At 37.3% G+C, this 20,439-nt stretch overlaps 1 protein-coding gene across 1 annotated transcript; it reads right to left on the reverse strand.

Annotated features, from left to right (window-relative positions):
- Nucleotides 1-1,109: 1,109 nt before the first annotated feature.
- LOC149925445 (N(4)-(Beta-N-acetylglucosaminyl)-L-asparaginase) lies at nucleotides 1,110-10,053 on the reverse strand. Its single transcript, XM_090159903.1, has 9 exons — nucleotides 9,977-10,053; nucleotides 9,709-9,804; nucleotides 7,856-8,012; nucleotides 6,813-6,925; nucleotides 6,631-6,743; nucleotides 5,878-6,086; nucleotides 3,817-3,924; nucleotides 3,289-3,422; nucleotides 1,110-1,246 (listed from the first exon to the last, which is right to left on the reverse strand). The coding sequence occupies exons 2-9, from the start codon at nucleotides 9,767-9,769 to the stop codon at nucleotides 1,152-1,154; spliced, it is 990 nt and encodes a 329-aa protein (XP_090016029.1). The 5' UTR covers nucleotides 9,770-9,804; nucleotides 9,977-10,053; the 3' UTR covers nucleotides 1,110-1,151.
- Nucleotides 10,054-20,439: the final 10,386 nt, after the last annotated feature.

A 20,439-nucleotide genomic window follows, 5' to 3' on the forward strand; every position in this document is an offset into this window, starting at 1 on the left:
GCGCTTACAATGTTAGTCATAGATTGAGCGAGAACAGAGCCGAGATGTCTTTTTCACGTGTTGGCTATACGCGAAGTAGCTATTTGTTCAACAGACGTCGCTAGCGTCAAAATCAGAACAAGATGCTTAAGCTACATTTTTACCCAAAATTCGGGACATTAAAATACCCTTCGCGTCGTTTGTAAATTTCACAATAACTTATATTATGGTAATTTTAACAATATATTTTATATGGGATATATAATTAAGATTAAAGTTCTCTGACAATTGTAAGCAGAGTATAAGTTTTCTAATTATATAAACAATGGTTCTCTGACGACGTTATTGTTTTTCTATTTTGAATTTTAGCTTCCTTGGCCATTAATAGATGGCACCACGCTCTCTAGTAAAGTCATTTTCTCGAAGAATCAGATAGATACATTGCCATGTCTAATAACAAAGGCCTTATCATAATGCAGGTGGCAATGATAGAGCAGACCCTTGCTTTAAAATCTTTACAAAGTGAGAGTGAGACGAGCGAATCAAATAGCCGATAAAGCGTGTATTCTGGGCTATTAAATTTACGCTTTTATGTTGATTTTTTAGAATGTAATATTATTTTGAAATCTCTAGAATTTATTTCGTTGATTGTATAGGTAATATGTTGGAATTAGTTCAGGTTTTCAGTGGTTTTTAAATAGCTGATTCAGTTTTTTCGTTGACTTGTTTGATGATTCGAGCGAAATGTATTATATTTTCTTTGTGCTGAGCGCCATAGAACTTTAACAGTATTCAATTCGAAAATGAGCGAATAAGAATGTCACTTTCCTTACAAAATTCAAAGAAAAGAAGAAACGGTCTGTCAGTAAACGCGTTTGACAGTAGCGTATTATGAGATAAAGATACATTATCTGAACCGCTCTTGAGAAGAGCGTGAGATTAGGGGCACGCAAGGAGGGCGCCATAGTCGGGCCGCCACTGCAAATATGTCAGGTTAGCATGAGCGACTTGTCAGCTGAGATTGAATTTTCAAAAAATGTCCATCACTGTCTCATAGACGGAAAAATAATTTCCAACGTTGAATATTCATGGGTTAAATAAATCCATGGTATAACGAAGAAGGCGAAGTGCCTGTGCCATGATATCTTATCTTTATTTCGTTTCATTCAAAATCATAACAAACATTTAACGTAAAAAGTAGTGGTTTTATCTAAGCTCGGATTGCGCACTGAGTAAGGAAATTGATCCATTCCGTGACAGGAAGCGCCTGCAAACACAAAAACGAATGTTCATACTCATGACAGAAGTACATTACATACATCTTACGAGAGAAGTATCCACCTCTCTTATATTGCTTAAGTTATTCGCTTGAAATCTGTAGTGTAATTTTTACTTTATCTAGTGCAGTAATGCAATGGATAAATTTGGAACCGTTAATCTGTTATGCGGTGTACGCATCCACGGTTTGGCGGGGGTAAGGAATCATCTGAAAACTGCCTGGACCCTGCTAAGGCAAATGTTTCATTTTCACATCTTAGATGGATACTTCTCTCGTCATACTTTGTACACTTCTGATATTATACACAACAAGAAATCAACGCCGATACTTGGAATGATCTACGCCTTTGTGGGCAGGGCTATAGCGAGTCTCTCGCTAATTTGAGAACGATATCTTTAAGCCTTGGCAATTCAGAAGCTAACGTATCTTATTTACATTACATACGTTAATTAATGATCAACTTGGTAGATTTTATATTGATCATTTTCATTTTTACAACAATATTGAATAGGATTTTCTTAAATTCATTTTTTGGTGTTTACTTCTCTCAGCTTTTATTTGCCACCGCCCTTAATCTTTCAACAACCAAGCAAAAGTTAGAGATTCGACGTCATCCAGTTTTACGTAATATAGAAACAGCCTACTAAATTCTGAGGCAAAATACAGTACGAGCAGATAATCATTGCAAGTAACGATTTGGATTCTTGATACAAGTAATGACCTTTCCCAGAATTTAGATCTTTCCATGAATGTATTCATTTACACTCGCATACCATTCTCGGCGTCAGCCTGTCGCAGAAACCCTTTTCACTAATGCGTACTTCGTAGCGGAAATTGAAACACGTGTACGAGAAAAGCGACTCTCCAATTGGCCCTAGAATAGCCAATGACAACTCGGTATAGCTGTGGCTAGAGAGCACGGATGATGCCATGTATAGACCGATTCCTCATTGGTTATTCTCTGGCGAATTAGAGAGCGGAATTTAGGGCGTCATAAAAATCGATAAACGTAGTCCTGCCTCTAAGACAGCCATATCGCAGTAAGGCGATCTATGTATATGGGTATATATGAATAAATTCATGGTTCCACTAGACACAATGGGGAGCAACACGCGTCCATGCTTAGCCAATCTGGACGTTAGTTTCGGCTATTCCCGCCAACGATGCATGGAGCTGCAGATCAGAATTATTAGACTAATTTATCGGATATGAGGGTGTTTCTCCGTCCTCACTCGAGAGGCATATGTGTTTCTCCCCTAACGAGCCTATTGGAACTCTTCAACCGCCATTATTGGGGAATGGAGGAGCAATTTTATCAACAGTCAAATAACATCATTGACTTTAGGAAAATACAAAATGTCAGTTTAATCAATTATTTTTTCGTAATGTTTAGCGATTAAAAAATAGGAAGATTTTAATGACGTAGTAATCGCTATGGCAACGTACTTAAGCATACAATGACTAAACTAAAGTCGCGAAACCTTCCTTCAAATGAGCTTTGTTGCCCTACTCAAACTATAGACACATACGTTCTCAATTATTTATTAATGTGTTCTCGTATACCTCCGTGATATCCTTTATATACTGAAATTCTATATTTATTTTTATCTATACTAAACTGTACATTTATCGATATAACTATTTAACCCACTCCCAGACCTCGAAAATTCTTATAAAGTGAATTTTTTAAAAATCTTAATTAAATAGTGAACAGGAAAATTCTTTAAAATTTTAGGTATTAATAAAATTTATCATTTTTAAGAATTTTTAACTATATCATTTTTAAGAATTTTTAATTATATCATTTTTAAAATATTTTAATTATATCATTTTTCAAAAATATTTAATTATATCATTTTTAAGAATTTTTAATTATATAATTTTTAAGAATTTTTAAATTTAATTCACTATTCCTTTAAGAAGTTTTATTAATTTCCTAACCCTTTTACCTTTTTATTTATTAACTAACTAACCCATTAGAAATTTTAGTAATTCCTAAAAATTAATATCTTTAGGTATTATAATATTACCGTGTTCTCCGTTTTTCGAAACTGCTATTAGACCACCCATAAAGGCTGGAAATTTTCTAACTATTCTGGCCATTGCATCCTGAGCGGCTTGACTGGGTGACATTCCATTTCTCATGTTTTCGACGCATTGATAGCTTCAAAATTCAAAAACAAAGTAAACAATGTGATTGTCTGAATTAAAGATAGGTTTCCGTTAGCGCTTGAAATCTGAAAAAAGGCAGGATTAAGGCCGAACTTTGTCTATGAAGATTCTCAACAGAATACCGAAAGGTATCACCAGAAGTAATAATAATAATAATAAGCTATGCTAATAGTCTTGGCACCACTTTAGGCCCACGTCAGCTAGCGACGTTTAATGCCATTGATTCAGGTGCCCGGGTTACAATGAGCAGGATTGTGGTGACAAGACCTTCATGACACGCGAGCCAACACTCCACCCACTTTTACCGTCAATCTCAACATGTTTTCATGGAAGTTCACCCTTTTTCCTATTTCAAACTCCTTTGGAAGGCGTATTTATCCTCAGACCTCGGAAGAAGTCTCAACATGATATCTCCATCTCCGGTAGCCGCACTTCCGCCGACATCTTGGTCCACGTAGGCCCCAGCGCCGGGCAGAGGGGAATCACCAACGCGCCTAAATAACGCAAAACAATATTGTTCAAAGATACTTTCTATTCATTCATAAAATAAGTTAATAAAGTTCCATCATGCATTGTTTAATATCCTCATTATACAGGGTTTTCAGAAGGTTATGCCACACTTTTAAGGAGTTATAGGGGTGAGTTGAGAAATATTCCTGTTTTTCTTTGGTTTTGCGCTTGTTGCAGCCTACTTCCAGGGGCTAGTAGGCCACACTTTGAAGCTCTCTGGCGCTCTTTTACCTCATCGTAGGAAAATGGGAAAAAACAGGCATAGTTCTCAACTTATCCACTACAACTCCTTAAAATTTTTGCATAACCTTTTGAAACACCTTGTATACCATTCACGGCGTCAGCTTGTCTTAAGGGCCGGACTTTACGCTCCGCCCCACGCCATTGCCATTATTGCCTTAGCATAAATTGAACCACTTGTACGAGAAGAGCGGCTCTCCAATCGGTCAATCAATTATTCGCGACCGAAACGAGTCTAGGTGGCGCTGCCGCGCCACGCTCTTCCAAGATCTAGCTGTGGCTAGTGAGACGTTGCCAATTGGAGAGCGGCATATAGAGCGTCATAAACTTAGCCCTGCTTCTACGACAGCCACATAACAGTAAAATTATCTATGTAATGCTCTATATCCATGGGTTTATATGAATTAATTCATGATATCATATAAGTGTGTCAGTGAGTCAAATGATATGAAATAATGTAGAGTTGACGTCGTACGCGAGGTAAAGATTCAACTTAGAAACCAACTATCACGTGCCGGTTTTATGGACTAAATAACTCTTAAGGACGCTTCTCAGGTGGTTTTTCTTTGGTCTGAACACTACCTAGTGGGCAATCGGGAAACAACTGATTAGAAAGTGGAAGTAAAGAGATTGACCTCCAGAATTGACGTCTGCTTACAGAACTTTTACATGGGTCGAAGTTAACTAATACACCGGTTTAACGGTAGATGGCGAATTAAACTTGTATCAGAATAGGGGTAATTGTGGGCTTTAGGTTCAGAAAGAGGGAAACTGGCAGCCTGGTTAGGAACAAAAGCTACCCTAACATATATAATAATAATAATAATATTAATAATAATAATCAGCTAGGCTAATAATCAAGGCACCAACCTTAGGCCCAAGCCATCTAGCGACTTTTAAAGCAAATGACAGGTTACAATGAGTAGGAGGGTGGTGTCAAGCCCTTCTTTCCACACGAGCCAGTAGCTCCCTACACTTACTATTATCGTTAATTTAGACTAGTTTTAATGGAAAGGGGAAAACGAAGACGTCAAGAGAGATCCCCTTTAGCTAGTGACGAGAGAAAATGGAAATTTGAAGCTGAACGAGTTGTTCCAAGTTTCCACACATATGGTATCCGATGGTATCTAGGCGTAAGAGAAGAGTTTATAGAATCTAATGGGTTATTAAAAGAAATACAATATGTATGAAAATTAGTGCAATTAAAACGAAAGGGAGTGTATTCGACTGCTCTCGAGCGCTCGAGATCGCCCCGATCAGCATTTCATGTTCCATTTGCGTAATTGGATCTGCTCCGAAAAATAAACGCGTGTTCCATTTATTTATCTCGAGATCACTCGCGAGTGATCTGCCAATTTTGACAGATCAACTAATCGAGTTTATCGCGTGTGCCTTTTCAACTCGAGAATAAATCGCTCGAATCTTCAAAACGTGTTCCATTTCTCTTTCAATTGGAGCGAATCTCGAGGAGTCAGATGGATAAAGCTATTTATTAGTCCAGTGTTTCCCAAACTATGTACCACTGTACATGGTCCGACACTATGACCACAAGGCAAAGAGCATGTATTAGACCTGATGACTTAGATTGAAGTCCACAAAAAATGTGGGTCTCAGTAAATCTTTAACACACGCTGAAGTTAAGGAACTGACACACGTATGAAAACTTATGGCCCTAACAAAAAAAGCAAGTTGGGCACCCGGGAATTTTGAATTTGGCGCCGTTGCTGGAAGTGCCGACCGCCATTCTCCCTTCGCAATCAATGGCCACCATTCCCACAGTGTCGTGATTGCCAGGCCCACCGAAACCGGAACTAGGATGTCTTCGTGGTCGACTTGGGTTCTCAGAGAAGGCTTTAGCGATAGCTTGGTACGGACCACAAGACGTAGTCGGATCTGGAGTCACATTCTAAAAGAACGCCAAAAACGAATTAACAAACAAAGTGCCAGATATTTGCAATCAGACATTTCAAATATTTTGCGTACGGAATTTTTAATACCAAACCATTTTTTAAACCCGAGCGTGGCTGCTCTACCAAGTAAGATAATATTTTAGATGTAGAAATTTTGAAAAAGAAGATGTCGCACCTGCCCTATCGTCGTACGTTAATTTTCTTCTCGCATGGACAATGCCGTTAACATGGGGCCCTATGTTAGACCTTTACTTATGGGGACCTTGTGATAGGTTTATGTTAAAATCTATAACTGTGAGACATCTGATATCCAAGGCGGGTCTTAGCTACGACGTATGCCTACGACGCTACGAGCCAGCACCCAATCGTTATTATTAACTCGTTTCGGATATCACTACTGTTATCTGAGAAGCAGCCTGAAGCACTATAAATCGTGTCCGATATTCTGTGGAATGTCCGACCCAAATTCTTCGATGTTGCACTGAAATATTGCTTGTCGAGACATGTGCACTTAACTTTCGAGAGGAAGAATATTTTTACCTGCCAAAAGTTTGGTTGACAGTTATTCGCTTTCCAATTCTTCCACAGTTGCGTGCTGTAGTTCGTGGACAACGGCTCCTCCTTAAAGCCCATGGATTTTGCGAACTCGGAGGCTGCGAGTTCATTTCGAAAACATTTACGATTAGCTTTCGGATTTAATTTATAATTTTAAATTTTGCAACCTTGACTTCCGACCAAGAACGAGTGCTTGGTGTTTTCCAGGACCTTTCTCGCCACGCCAATGGCGTTCTTAATCCCTCGCAATGCTCCCACAGCACCCATATCGTGAGTTACTCTGAAATCAGGGCAAAGCAGAAGCCATAATATATTTGTTTGTACTTAGGGACAGGTTAAGCCAGCCCCCTGGCACGAGTGTGCTTCACGTAGGAAGACGTCAGTTTTAAGGAACCAATGAGATACCAGACTGATTTGATTGCTTAAGGGGGAAGGAACTTATAGCGTTTCCCATTTGTTTGCTTGAGGTTCGCTCCGAATCTGTCTCTGACGTCATAGATCTCACCCCGATTGACTAGAGTAAAACCGCAAATGGAACATTCCATGAATTGCCGCTCTCTGAGGCTTTTCGTCTGCTAGTAATTTGAATTTTCGCGTCTTGGATTGCCATTTTGCCCAGAATCTAAAAGGAACACGCAAAAATTTGCTCCGATCTCGATCTCAATTCGTTGATCGGTCGAAATCGGCAGATCGGTTTTGGGCGATCTCCGAGCACCCGAGAGCAGGAAATGTAACACGCGAAACGTGAGCAGATCCGAGCACGCAAATAGAACATAAAGCTGGTTTCACACTCGACGGAAAATATGCCGGAAAGACGATAATAAACGCCGAGGTGAAAATTGATTAACATTCGATATACCGCTAACGTTCAACTTTACGCTGATAATTTTCCGTCGAGTGTGAAACCAGCTTAATATGTTGATTACAGCGATCTAGAGCGCTCGAGAGCCGTCAAATGGTAAACGCTATTACTGTTCGAACCTGAGTGGGATTGGGAGCAACGCTAAGAATCATCTCAACACACTCATTTTTCCGAAGAAGTTCACATTCTTGGTTGAAGTTTGTGACCGTGGTTTTAATCCAGCGTTTGAAAAATCTGGATGATATCGAGTAGCTCCTCCTCTCGGGTACCACTTGATTGGATTTCCGGAGCGCGCGCGGGACAACTAGTAAAATTCAATCGCCAGTGTGGCTCTTTCAGCGCACTCACCCGTCCATGATCATGGCGTCAAGTGTCGTTTCGCCATTTTCGTCTGGACTTCCTCCGTAGCCCACGGTGAAATCGCACTGCTTCGTTTGGCATTCGGCGCATCCGTTCTCGATGGCGTCCAGGGCGGCCTGCTTCTTCTCGAATATCGTCTCCCAGGCTGTGATGAGATTGACACACAATAACTAACATCATCGTTACTAATTCTTTCATCACAAAAGTATCTTGCTTTGTATAAATACAGTCGTACGTTTATAATTACGTTTCATGCAAGTAGTTACGTCTCTTCCGCGTTTTAAATTTTATTCCAGAGTCATTTCTAGAATATGATGATTCGTTCCCTTAATAATTTGCGTTTTAATTTAACTAGTTCAAAGTTAGAACTAAATTTCTAGGTTTTTTTTCAAGCCTTTATTTCCGAAATATAACGGTAACTTAGGTTAGATGGCGCCACGTGCCCAACGAAGGACCGCGATTTACATCTACCATAGCTATTTGTTTCGCAGCAACAGGCATACTAAAAATCAACCAATCCGTGCTCCCTGCATCCAGTTGTGAAGGAATGGCGACGCTTAAAAATGCTACCCCATTTATTTTACCATCTATTTTAGGCCCGATTGGTTGTGATTTTCAATGCGCTAAATAACAGCCGTATATTTTCAACGGAGCACACGCCATCGCAGGTCTCTTCAAATTAGCATTCGTTTCTAAAGATAATTATCTTGAAATTTAAAGCCAGTGTCGGCTCGACGTCAAGTAGCTCTTTGGTCAACAGATGTCACTATCATCGACTTCAAAACAAGATAGTTAAGCTACATTTTTACCCAAAAGGAGATACTTATAGGTACCCCTAGCGTTGATTGAATCGTTTGTAAATTGCTCAATAACATAAATTACAGTAATTTTTAGATGGGATATTTTATTTAGGTTAAAACCCACTAAATAAATTATAATTTGTCTAAATATAATAATCTACAGTGGCTCTCTGACGACGTTGTCATTTCGCTATTTTGAATTTTAGCTTCCTTTAGAACCCCGCTCTCCTCTAAAGTCGCTTTTTTTTCGAAGAATCGGATAGATTCATGGCCATCACTAACAACAGGGGTCTTTTCATAATACAGGTGGCGATGATAGAGCCGCCACTTGTTTTAACCTATTGGCAATATTATAGAAATATTTGGTAACGATGTAAAAACGTTTTCGTTATAGTAGAGCGTGAATAAAATCCAGCAGATTATGAATTTCTCACGTTGACTGCTATGTGGCTCTAGCTAATTGTGAACCGCAGCTACGTTTATAGTCGCTTCTCCGCTGCCGGCGAAAATCTTATCTTACTTTCTGAGTTACCAAATTGAGCTTCTTTACGATCGCTGTAGCGGGGGAAAAAGCGTTGCGTGGACGGCGGTTTTTTGGGCTGGTTTCTGCAAATTCGACGGAATTATATTGGGCTAGGTTTCTAAATGTTCAAGCTGAGTAGAAAGTTGGGTGGGTAAAGTTTGTAATAGTCCTAAAACCCCAATGGTCGGTAACCCAGTGCAACATTAAATTGTGTATTGATGGAGAATATACCTTACCTGATACCACTACTAAAGGCTAAAGTGCTGTCGTAGTTCTAGTTCATTACTTTAAGTATCAGGTAACATACCGATTTTCTTGGGCTGTATCGATTTTTGTTTGGGCGATATTTTGATCTAGTGTATGGGATCCTTAAAATTAATCTGGCAACTCTGCTTACTTCCCCAAAAAGCATATACGCAGCTGTTACTCTTTGTAGCGTTCATTTTCTCTCATTTAAAGCGTGTGTAGATTTGAGATAAGCCTTGCGAACTAGAAAACGATAAGATGTTTTCACTGACCTTTATCCGTAGCGACGGAGAACTCCCAAGTATTCACAACGACAGGCAAGTTCCTCTTCATCCTTGAGTTGGCTTTGCCGTTTAATGCGAAAGAGACTGTACAGAAAACAAATAACACACTTATAAAGGAAGACATTTGTATTCGTTTAATTGCGTGAAGTTTTTAATTATATGGGAATAAAAAAATGAACGTTGTAATTGGTAACTTCAAAATTCTCTACAACAAAGCGATAATTTCAAACGCTAGTCCATAATTGATAATGCGTACGGGTGCAACATTGAAAGCTTTTTAGAATCTTGGCAAATCGTTCGACTCTTGAGCTTTGTTCGAAATCAAAGCAACCAGTCGAGTGCTTCTTGAGTACAAAATTGTGTATGTGCGTATGGGAGTATTCTCAAATTGCGTAACGCAAAAACACCGAGCTTTTTCGACGTACCCCTCTCCTTAGTAACAAAGCCTATATCGTTCTTTTATCTGAATTGTCTTCCGGTCTTTTAAGAAAGTATGTAAATTTATTGTATTTAGGCCTAGCTAGTCAGCACATAGGAGAATGAAAATCGTAACAATGGACGTTATTCCTATACATCAAAGATATATACGAATTCTGAGAGATTTCTGATTGACTGTTTTGTAACGGTGCGTTTACCCACTTCCGGCACGTGACCTCCGAAAAATCGACCTCCCGGCCCTCTATCGGTCGCTGCATAAGTAAAGGTCTACCATAGGGGCCCATGGTAACGGCCTTGTCCAGTAGAGAAGAAAATTAACGTACGACGATAGGGCAGTTAGCGACATCTTCTTTTTCAAAATTTCTATATCTAAAATATTATCTTACTTGGTAGAGCAGCCACGCTCGGGTTGATCTCAAATTTGAAAAATAAATAACCTTCAGAAATGCAACTCTTATTTCTAATAGCCAGTTATACAAATATAAGCGTTAATTTTAAGTTTTAAAGCGATAAAATGGTGAATAAGCCTTGGCTACGGTGCTAAGGGCTCGCCACGGAGATTTCTCCCGCGTGGTTGTAAGTTTAAAAACGTTCGCGCACGGCTTTTGCGCATTAATGCATTTTGCGAAATTTATTTAAGAAATGCATAGTTGAGGACGCAAGCACTAGGAGGTGCAGATTATTAATACCTACCTCTTAATAACGGGTATGTGATCGCTTATGGGGACCTTATGATAGACTGTCATAGTCCTATCCAGGCTAGCAAAAATTGCGAGGGAAAAATTTGTAGCCCCCAGTAAACTTAAATCGCTTATAGGAAAGTGATATTTTGGCGCCCCTAGTGGCAACCACCGCTGCCCAGCTACGCCACTGGTACTATCACGGTCAACTAACTATAGTTGGCTACCATGGTAACTTTGCAGCTAAACAGTTATTTTTAATCTAGGGTACGAAGTTTATATTATCTTTTTTCCTATTTCCAACCAGTTGCGAATTTTGGAAGCTGATTAGTGGAATTAGGAAACTGATGATATTTTAACAGGGTGTCCATGCATTTTTTGTTCTAATTTATTAATTTTACAGCAAAACCTTTACCGCAACCTTGTTCTCCAGTCATTGTAGAACAGTACTGTTTCGGCAAGCATCTTTTGATATAAAAGAACGCTAAATGCGTGGAAACCCTGTTAAAATATCGTTTGCTTCCGCAATTCTGTTCATCCGCTTCTAAAATTCGCCACTTCGAGGAAATGGAATAAAGTCCATTGAAGAAACCCCTGAAAAAAACGAGTTTCAATTATTGCACCGTCATCTATCGATCTATCGAATTATTGAGTTAATACTTTTTACGATAATATGAAGCCTAAACTGACGTCGTACGTCACCGGGGTCAAAGTACCAACTTTGCTAGCATTTTAGCCTAACTGCGCATGCGTCGGATAGTATTTTAACTGGATCATTAAATTGGGAAGTTATTTTTATTGTTGCATTATTTATGGCATGCCATTTAGGTCAAAATTATTTAAAAATATATTTGAGCAAAAATAGTTATACATATAGATGGCGTTACTTTATGATAAAAATGAATAATTCGGGGACTACTAAACCGATAATGGCCTACGTTCGCATAAAAAGAGCTCACTGCTCAGTTCACTTAAAAGCAGAAAATCTAGGGAACTGTTACATGGCGCTTATATACAAATTAAAATGGTATATAAAAAACGGAATGCGGGTTGTATAAAAAATATTAGTGCGATAACGTAGAATAAATAAGCCGCCCGCCCAGGCCAACGTCCGAACAATCATTATTGATTCTTTTTTTTTATTTTTGTAATTTTAACCTAAATGGCGTGCCATAATTATTTAACCCAATTTGAAAAACAGACGAATTATTTAGCAGAATACAAATCTGACCAATTAAACCTTTTTCTTTCCTATGTATTGTCCTTACTACCGAAAAGAAGTAAAAAGTTCAAATACACCGAAACCTTACCAATAGTTTTCGGTTTAGTGTAGTTATTTAGTGCCAGTGCTCAATTTACAAACCTTAGTATAAAATTCAGAAGCGAATAATTTGGACAATCGAAAAAAGTTTAAGCTTCTCGTTCTAGTTGGAGTTAATAATTTTATCCTTACGTAACAAATACTCTGACCCTTCAATTATTCGTAACCGAAACGATTCTCTATTCTAGAGGGCACGCTCTTCCGGGTAGCACCTATGATCTAGCATCTGTTGTTGTTAAATGAGAAAGAAATGTCGTAACTGGTAACTGCTCCTTTTTACTACAGAGGAAACACAAAACTGTGTCAAATTACAGGGTGACCAGACTTCCTATATTTCCTATTTTTTCAATGCCTTCCTATAAATTCCTTTAATTTTACCTTATTTCCTATATTTTCAATGCCTTCCTATAAATTCCTTTAATTTTACCTTATTTCCTATATTTTCCTATATTTCCTATTTTTTCAATGCCTTCCTATAAATTCCTTTAATTTTACCTTATTTCCTATATTTTCCTATTTTTTCAATGCCTTCCTATAAATTCCTTTAATTTTACCTTATTTCCTATATTTTCAATGCCTTCCTATAAATTCCTTTAATTTTACCTTATTTCCTATAATTTCACCAGTTTTCATTCATTTTACTGGTTGTACTTATTTTGATTTTCAATTTTATTTTGAATTTCCACCAAACAATAGTTGTCATAACACACAAGAATAATAACTTTTGTTTTTCCGTGTAGTATAACCCAAAAACCTTTCGTCGTCGTGTACCCATATGTATCCTATATTTTGCTTTATTTGGCCTATTTTTATATTTTCCTCTATTTTGCCTATGGTGTTTCCTATATTTTCCTTTATTTTACGCATTTTGTATCCTATATTTTCTTATAATTCGCGTTCAATTTTCCTATTTTTCCTATAAATTTTTCGTGTAATTATTCTGGTAAAAATATCAAAATTGAGTAAAAAACAAAATTAAAGTAAAACACGCTTTTTTAACAGAAAATAAAAGTGGTTTTTTGTCGCAAAGCCCAGACGAAAACCAAAAATATTTCAGCATTGGTTGAAATATAGGTGCACAAAAGTGGTTCTGCAATAAAGAATGAAGTCGAAATATATTGTTTCTGTGCGTTATTTAAACTGCCTGATTTTCGAATGAATACTGCAATATAACTGCAGCGAGTGTCACATACTCGACCCAGGTAGCAAAATAACGTTTGTAAAATGGTCAATATTTGGTTTTTGGTCAAAATAACGTTTAATGGTTATTATCCCACTAATTATAAACGTTTATATTTAGTAAAATATTGACCTCTTTTAGAACTCATGTTTTCATCAAAATAGTTAGGTTGAAAAAACCACGTTATTTGCATTATATTTATCACATTCAAAAACGTCACTTTTAATGTGGATATTAAGGTTAAAATAACGTTATATTATTTAACTTTTTACGGATATATCTTTTGACAAACATGAGACGTTGTTATGTTTTTTGCTATCAACTAATTTTTTAATCTAACTAATAATAAAAGTTTATATTTAGTTAAATATTAACCACTTCTTAAACATGTTTTAATAAAAATATTCTAATTAAAACATGTTATAGAAGTGGTTAATATTTAAATAAATATAAACTGTATTTATATGTTTGTTTGTCCGCTATAGGAATCTACAGTTTTCAACTTAGGTCGACCAAATTTGGTATACTATCTCATGGTACCCTGACTGTGGTTTTCAACGGTTACGGTCGGCAAAACATCTTTAATTAATTGGATTAATTTAAAAATTAGGTATATCCGCTATACACAAGATACTACACTTTGGTCTTAGCCAAAAGACCGAGTTTCTTCATTCTTTGGCCCTACACACGGAAAACGATTAAAGTATAGTCATGTTTTTTAAAGCCTTCTTCTATAGACACTAGGCCTTGTGATAAAAGGAAAATTATTGTGTTATCAAAGTATAATTGTTTAAATTTGCATAAATCAGTTGGTTATATGGGGTACGGTGCCATGCGTGGAGAGAGTTACGGCACCGTTGTACTTTCGTATGGACTGCGACCATGTATGCCACTGCCGCTTTTATTATGTAATTGCCTGCACTGTATGGTGAAAGGTATATACTTAAGGGAAAAAATCTTTTGAGCTGTTATGCTGTATATACCCGGGAAATATCGGGTACCCTATCTAGTTAAGCAATTTACAAAATGTTCAAAACCTACGTTTAATCAACTTTAGACCTATAACGTTTATATTAGGTTCATTATACATCATTTAATAGTTTTAATAACATTTCATATTGACGATTAATAGACGTTAATCAAATAACGTTTATACTTGGGTTTCTGTTAGTATTAAAAGACCATAGAGTAACCACTCACATAGAGTGGAAGGACCTATGGAAGCGCATGAAACATTAATCCTCGCGGGCCAGCTTGTTTTCGAGGCGTGAATAAATATAGTCCGAAGAGCGATGGTGTGGTTTTTACATTTTTTAGAGTATAAACTTAGTTTTTTAACCAGATATTGTACATGACATTTAGGCCAACTTGTTTATTTCACGCCTCTAAAACAAGACGTGGCGTACGAAAAGTGTTAACAGGTTTCGCTGATCGCCTTCCACTCTATGTGAGTTGGTTACTCTATGTAAAAGACTTAATATCAACCGTTTTATAAACCGTCTATTTTGGTGACATCGTCAACCATTTCATAACGTTTATCTCTCAACATAGTTTCAACAATTCACAAACGGTTTATCTACGAGATTTTGCTACCTGGGATCTTGTAGTAAGCCAAATTGTTCCAAACCCCTTTTTACACACAATCCTAAGGATTTGTGTGTATTAGTCTCACGTACAGTGTAGCCGTTGCCGCCGATGCCGATGGCGCCGTGTCGTGCATACCTCTTCAACGGTTATAACTAGAACAGTCAATGATATCTCGTTCGAATGTACATACATTGCCATTGATAGCCTTTCATAAAGTTTTCAAATCGGAGCCCAAGAAGTTGGGCATTTGCCCAATTTACTATTTTCGGTGATTTCGCTTTATTATTAATATTAAGTTTTATCAGTAAATATTAAATTTAAGTATAGTTTTCAGGGTAATTTACGGGACCCCAATTTTCGTGTTTTTATATTTTTTAGCCTAAACATCTACATACAGTTCCTTAATTTAAGTCCGATTTTCATGAAAGTTATATTTTTGAATAGCTGTGGTTTACATATAACCTAGAATTGTAAAAACGTTCCTTAAATTTAATTCTAAGTAAGGTTTTTTGGGCAGCGTATACGGACCCTCGCAATTTCCAACATTGTAAATCCGCGTGTTTATAGAGGTCTACGCGCCCGTTTCCCTCTGGCGTTTTTCTAGGCCGTTCAGAGTGGGCAGCGCTTTCAACGTATGACCAGAGGTAACAATTAAGTATGACACTGATCTACCTAGTCTTCGGCGTATGACCAGAAGTAATAAGTGTGACACTCAACGTAACAAATAAGTGTGATCAGAAGTAACAAATAAGTGTGATCAGAAGTAAGAAATAAGTGTTATCAGAAGTAAGAAATAAGTGTGATCAGAAGTAACAAATAAATGTGATCAGAAGTAACAAATAAGTGTGTTCAGAAGTAACAAATAAGTGTGATCAGAAGTAACAAATAAGTGTGATCAGAAGTAACAAATAAGTGTGATCAGAAGTAACAAATAAGTGTGATCAGAAGTAACAAATAAGTGTGTTCAGAAGTAACAAATAAGTGTGATCAGAAGTAACAAATAAGTGTGATCAGAAGTAACAAATAAGTGTGATCAGAAGTAACAAATAAGTGTGATCAGAAGTAACAAATAAGTGGGTTCAGAAGTAACAAATAAGTGGGTTCAGAAGTAACATATAAGTGGGATCAGAAGTAACAAATAAATGTGATCAGGAGTAACAAATAAGTGTGATCAGAAGTAACAAATAATTATGATCAGAAGTAACAAGTGTGATCAGAAGTTACAAATAAGTGTGATCAGAAGTAACCAATAATGTGATCAGAAGTTACAAATAAGTGTGACCAGAAGTTACAAATAAGTGTGACCATAAGTTACAAATAAGTGTGACCAGAAGTTACAAATAAGTGTGATCAGAAGTAAAAAATAAGAGTGACACTGATCGAAGGAATCTTCGATGCTTTCAAAGTATGACTAGAAGTAACAAATAAGTGTAAATTTGTATTTATGTGTGACCGTGGATATATTTTGGTTGTGATACCGGCGTTACAGGTTGCTGTGAATAGCTCAAACAAACTTAACACATTAGAAGGATTGTGTGTATTCTGACCGTCGTACGTCCTGTTTTAAAATGTGATCATTGTATTTATGTTTCGGATGTTTTTATTGCGATTATCACATTCATTTTTAGGTTTTTTTCGAAACTAGTGTAATTTAATTTCTTAAACAAATTAGATATAGGACTACATGTACTTTATTTAACATCTGAATAATATTTTCATTTTTAAATACTGAATAATATTTTCGTTTTTAAATACTGAATAATATCTTTTCAACTACCGAATTATAATTTTTACTTAAAACATGAAGCTTTCGTCGAAATTTATCACATTTACGGTTTACTTACGCGAGAGATAAGTGAGTGTGTATACCGATAAGGGGGCACCTGCGGGCGGGGGAAACGGGGGTGAAACGGGCCCCTGTAGGGGCCCCATTTTGCGTACATTTCCGGCGGGTCAAAAGGTTAGGTCAAAAGGTTAGCTGATTTACGATGTTACCCTCATTAAACCTAACCCTGGGTCAATAGGTTATCTGCCCCTATGGACACGATGCAAACAGCCGTTAAATAAGGGTGAAACAGGCCCCTGTAGGGCCGCCATTTGCGGCAATATTCGGCAGGTCAATAGGTTAGCTGATTTACGAGGTTGATTTACGATGTTAGGTCAATAGGTTATCTATGGTGGTGACACGATGTTATGCAAACAGCCGGCCCGTCATAGTTAATAGCTGGAGGCACCCCATTTTAGGTCAAAAGGTTAGCTGATTTACGAGGTTGATTTACGATGTTATAACCCATAAAACCCAGGTGTTAACCCATTTTAGGTCAATAGGTTATCTGCCCCTATGGCGGTGACACGATGTTACGCAAACAGCCTACCCGTCATAGTTAATGTCGGGCACAATTCGAGTTGGTTTTCGCCGACAAACACTTTCGGGCCCCTAAGGGTAGCGTAAAATAGCGGGCGGTCATCGGTAAAAGTGTTTTGGAAAAAAAGAGCAGAGTGTATACAAATTATAAGGTTTTATTTATATATTTTTCGAGTACAGGCTGTATAATACGATTTACATTGAAAATACGTCTTTGGAAATGTATTTTATTTATATCATGGTAATTACGTCGATCTTCGTAGGGTATATACCAAAGTTCACTCAAAGGGTTGAAACGAACCATCTGAAATTAGCGTTTTTACGAGCATTTTCATTAAATGTTCTACCTCGAGGCGTTTGATGGTAAGAGTTACGATTACGTTGTCGCCGGGTCCCTCGGGGGTGGTTGTGGTTCCGCCGGAGATGTATTTTTCGGATGGCGGGATATCTTGGCCCTCCAAAGCGGCGGGTGACGGACAGTTGGGATAAAATTTGTCGTGTTCCGTTTGGGGTACGTCGCCGGATTCCCAACTGCCTAACTGTCCGTGGCAGAGGTAACATTCGACTATGCCGTCCGAGTCTACGGCGAAAAGTCCTGCGTGGGCCAAGTCTTCCTTGTTCACGTGTACGTTGTCCCATTGCTTGAACGTTTCTAGCCGACCGGTTACGGTGGTGAGATCCTCGTGACTAGCCATCCCGATTCTCTTTGAGCTACGGAATAATATTTCTGGGTCTAAACCCCAAAATGACGTAATCTATAAAAATGACGTAATCTATAAAAATGACGTAATCTATAAAAATGACGTAATCTATAAAAATGACGTAATCTATAAAAATGACGTAATCTATAAAAATGACGTAATCTATAAAAATGACGTAATTTAAAAATGACTCACTAAAGATGACGTAATCTACACCATGAAACGTAAAGATTACGTAGATGCGTTGTGGTTTTCATAAGCCAGCCGCTATGGGAAAGAGGAAGATGTCTCCGCTTAGAGTACCGAAGAAATGCTGGATATGCGCGGAAATATACCGGTCCGTGAGAGGTTTCAAACAACATTTAATGACACATTTATCGTGTAATAAAATGAAAGAAGATTCGGATCTGGCGTGTGATTGTGATGCGAGTGAATCGCTCCATTACACGGAGGCCGAGGAAATGTCAGATGATAAAATTATCGATTATCTTAACGAACTTATTGTGGCATGTAAAAAGCGCGGTGCCACAATGGAATCAACCGAACCAACTACATCTAACCTGCCAGCCGAATTAAAAATGCCGACTGAAAAGGAAATGGCTGCTCTGATTTATTTTCAAGAATATTGTAAAACTAATCAAAGTCATAATATTAAAACCGCTGTAAAGAAAATGTGAATAAACGTTTTTATATTGAATACATTGTTATTTTTAAAGGTGACCGTATAAAGTAATTTTTACATGGGTAAATTGACACTTAATATTTTTAAAATACGTTTATAATATTTTTCCAACGTGGGCGAATGAATGGACACAATGAACTATTAATTACGTAATCTAAAAAATGACGCGCTGACATGATGTTATGCAAACAGCCAGTAGCTATAAATAAATCCAAATAGTTCAATGGGTCGAGCCTTTTGTGTTTTCGCCGACAAACACTTTCCCCCGTGTAACATTATTTTCAAACACTTTCACGATGCGCAAAGCTACCCGTCTTACGGAATATCGGCCCTAGGGGGTAAAGGGTAGCTAGAGAATGGCCCTTACCCTCAGCGCGTAAAATAGACACAGCGGGTGTCCCCTCTCGCTAGCTAAAAGTGTCGTTTTGGTAAAAAAGAGCCGAGTGTATTATAAAAACGGTTTATTATTCTACGACATTCTATGATTTGTAGAGACCATGGCGAATAAATTGAAAAAGTGGCCCCCAACTTTTTACATCAGGTGTGGATTCTTAGCGCTAAAATGGTTATAACAAACGAGTGGTCCCACCAAAAATGTTTTTTTGGCGCGTAGAATTTTATGGAGGCCCATAAACTAGTAGCGGGAATAGAACCTCTTAACTATTTCAGTTTAAACTACGAGGGATTCTCATAGATTTTTGTTTTTACATCCCAAATGGCCCCTACGTATGGGGGTGCCCCTCAAAGTGTGTATGGGGGGGTCCTTTTGGGTATAAAAACCCAGGGATTTGGTCCCTAAGACATCACAACTCTGGTCTTTTTTGTATCCAACCAAGTCCACTAGAAATCCATCTCCGCTGTTCTCGGATGAGGACGTAGCCATGTAAGTTTTTATCAATTTTTATATTTTTAGCTTGGTGATCTATTCCAAAATTAAATGGTAACCCTGTATGCGTAACAATTTCAATATGCAATATACTCGAGAATGGTAAAATAGTCTATATTTAAATTTAAAGTGCGAAAACTATATTTGTATAGTCGAAATGTATTTTAACGTATTAAAAGCAGAATTCACCTTTCTGACAAGAGTCTTACCCATCATACATACACCATCTAATCTGGAATCTATGTTTAACAATTGGATGAATTCATGTTTACGAAAGGTTCTTTTTAAACGTAACTTAGTATTAAAAGTAGAGTTAAGATGCTTTTATAGTATTTTCGATGTATTTGCATATCTGAACTTGCGGTTCAATTTTGGGTACACGGACCACTTACACGCTAATGATATTAAAATGAAATTTAAAAATATTTCCATTTAAACGAGTCCCTCTTTTTATATCCGCAAAGTACTGAACGATTCTATCTTATGGATTTAAATAGTTCTAACAATAGTACAATTACAACATTTAAGAAAGACACTTTTCCCATTGTGAAAGTGGAATCCAAAATAAGAATCACTGTAAATTTAAATATAGACTATTTTACCCTTCTCGAGCAACTCTTTTTTTCTTTAAAAGCTGAAGAAATATTAGAAACGACATCAGTGATCAATTAATTGTTTCCGAGTAGGACAGACGATTTTTGATATTAAAGAGTCATTTCTCAAAAGTAAGATTGTTTTAGGTTATTTTTTTTAAAGCTACCTTAGAAATCACATTATTTTTATATATAATTATTTAGTTGTAATGTTAATTCTTAATTACTGGTAGCCTTCACTAGAAACTATTATACGAAATATATATGAATTTATAACCAAGCGTGT

Source organism: Leiobunum rupestre, chromosome 10 (assembly GCF_980474605.1).
Source record: "Leiobunum rupestre chromosome 10, qqLeiRupe1.1.hap1, whole genome shotgun sequence".
In the NCBI taxonomy this organism is placed as follows: Eukaryota; Metazoa; Arthropoda; class Arachnida; order Opiliones; family Sclerosomatidae; genus Leiobunum; species Leiobunum rupestre.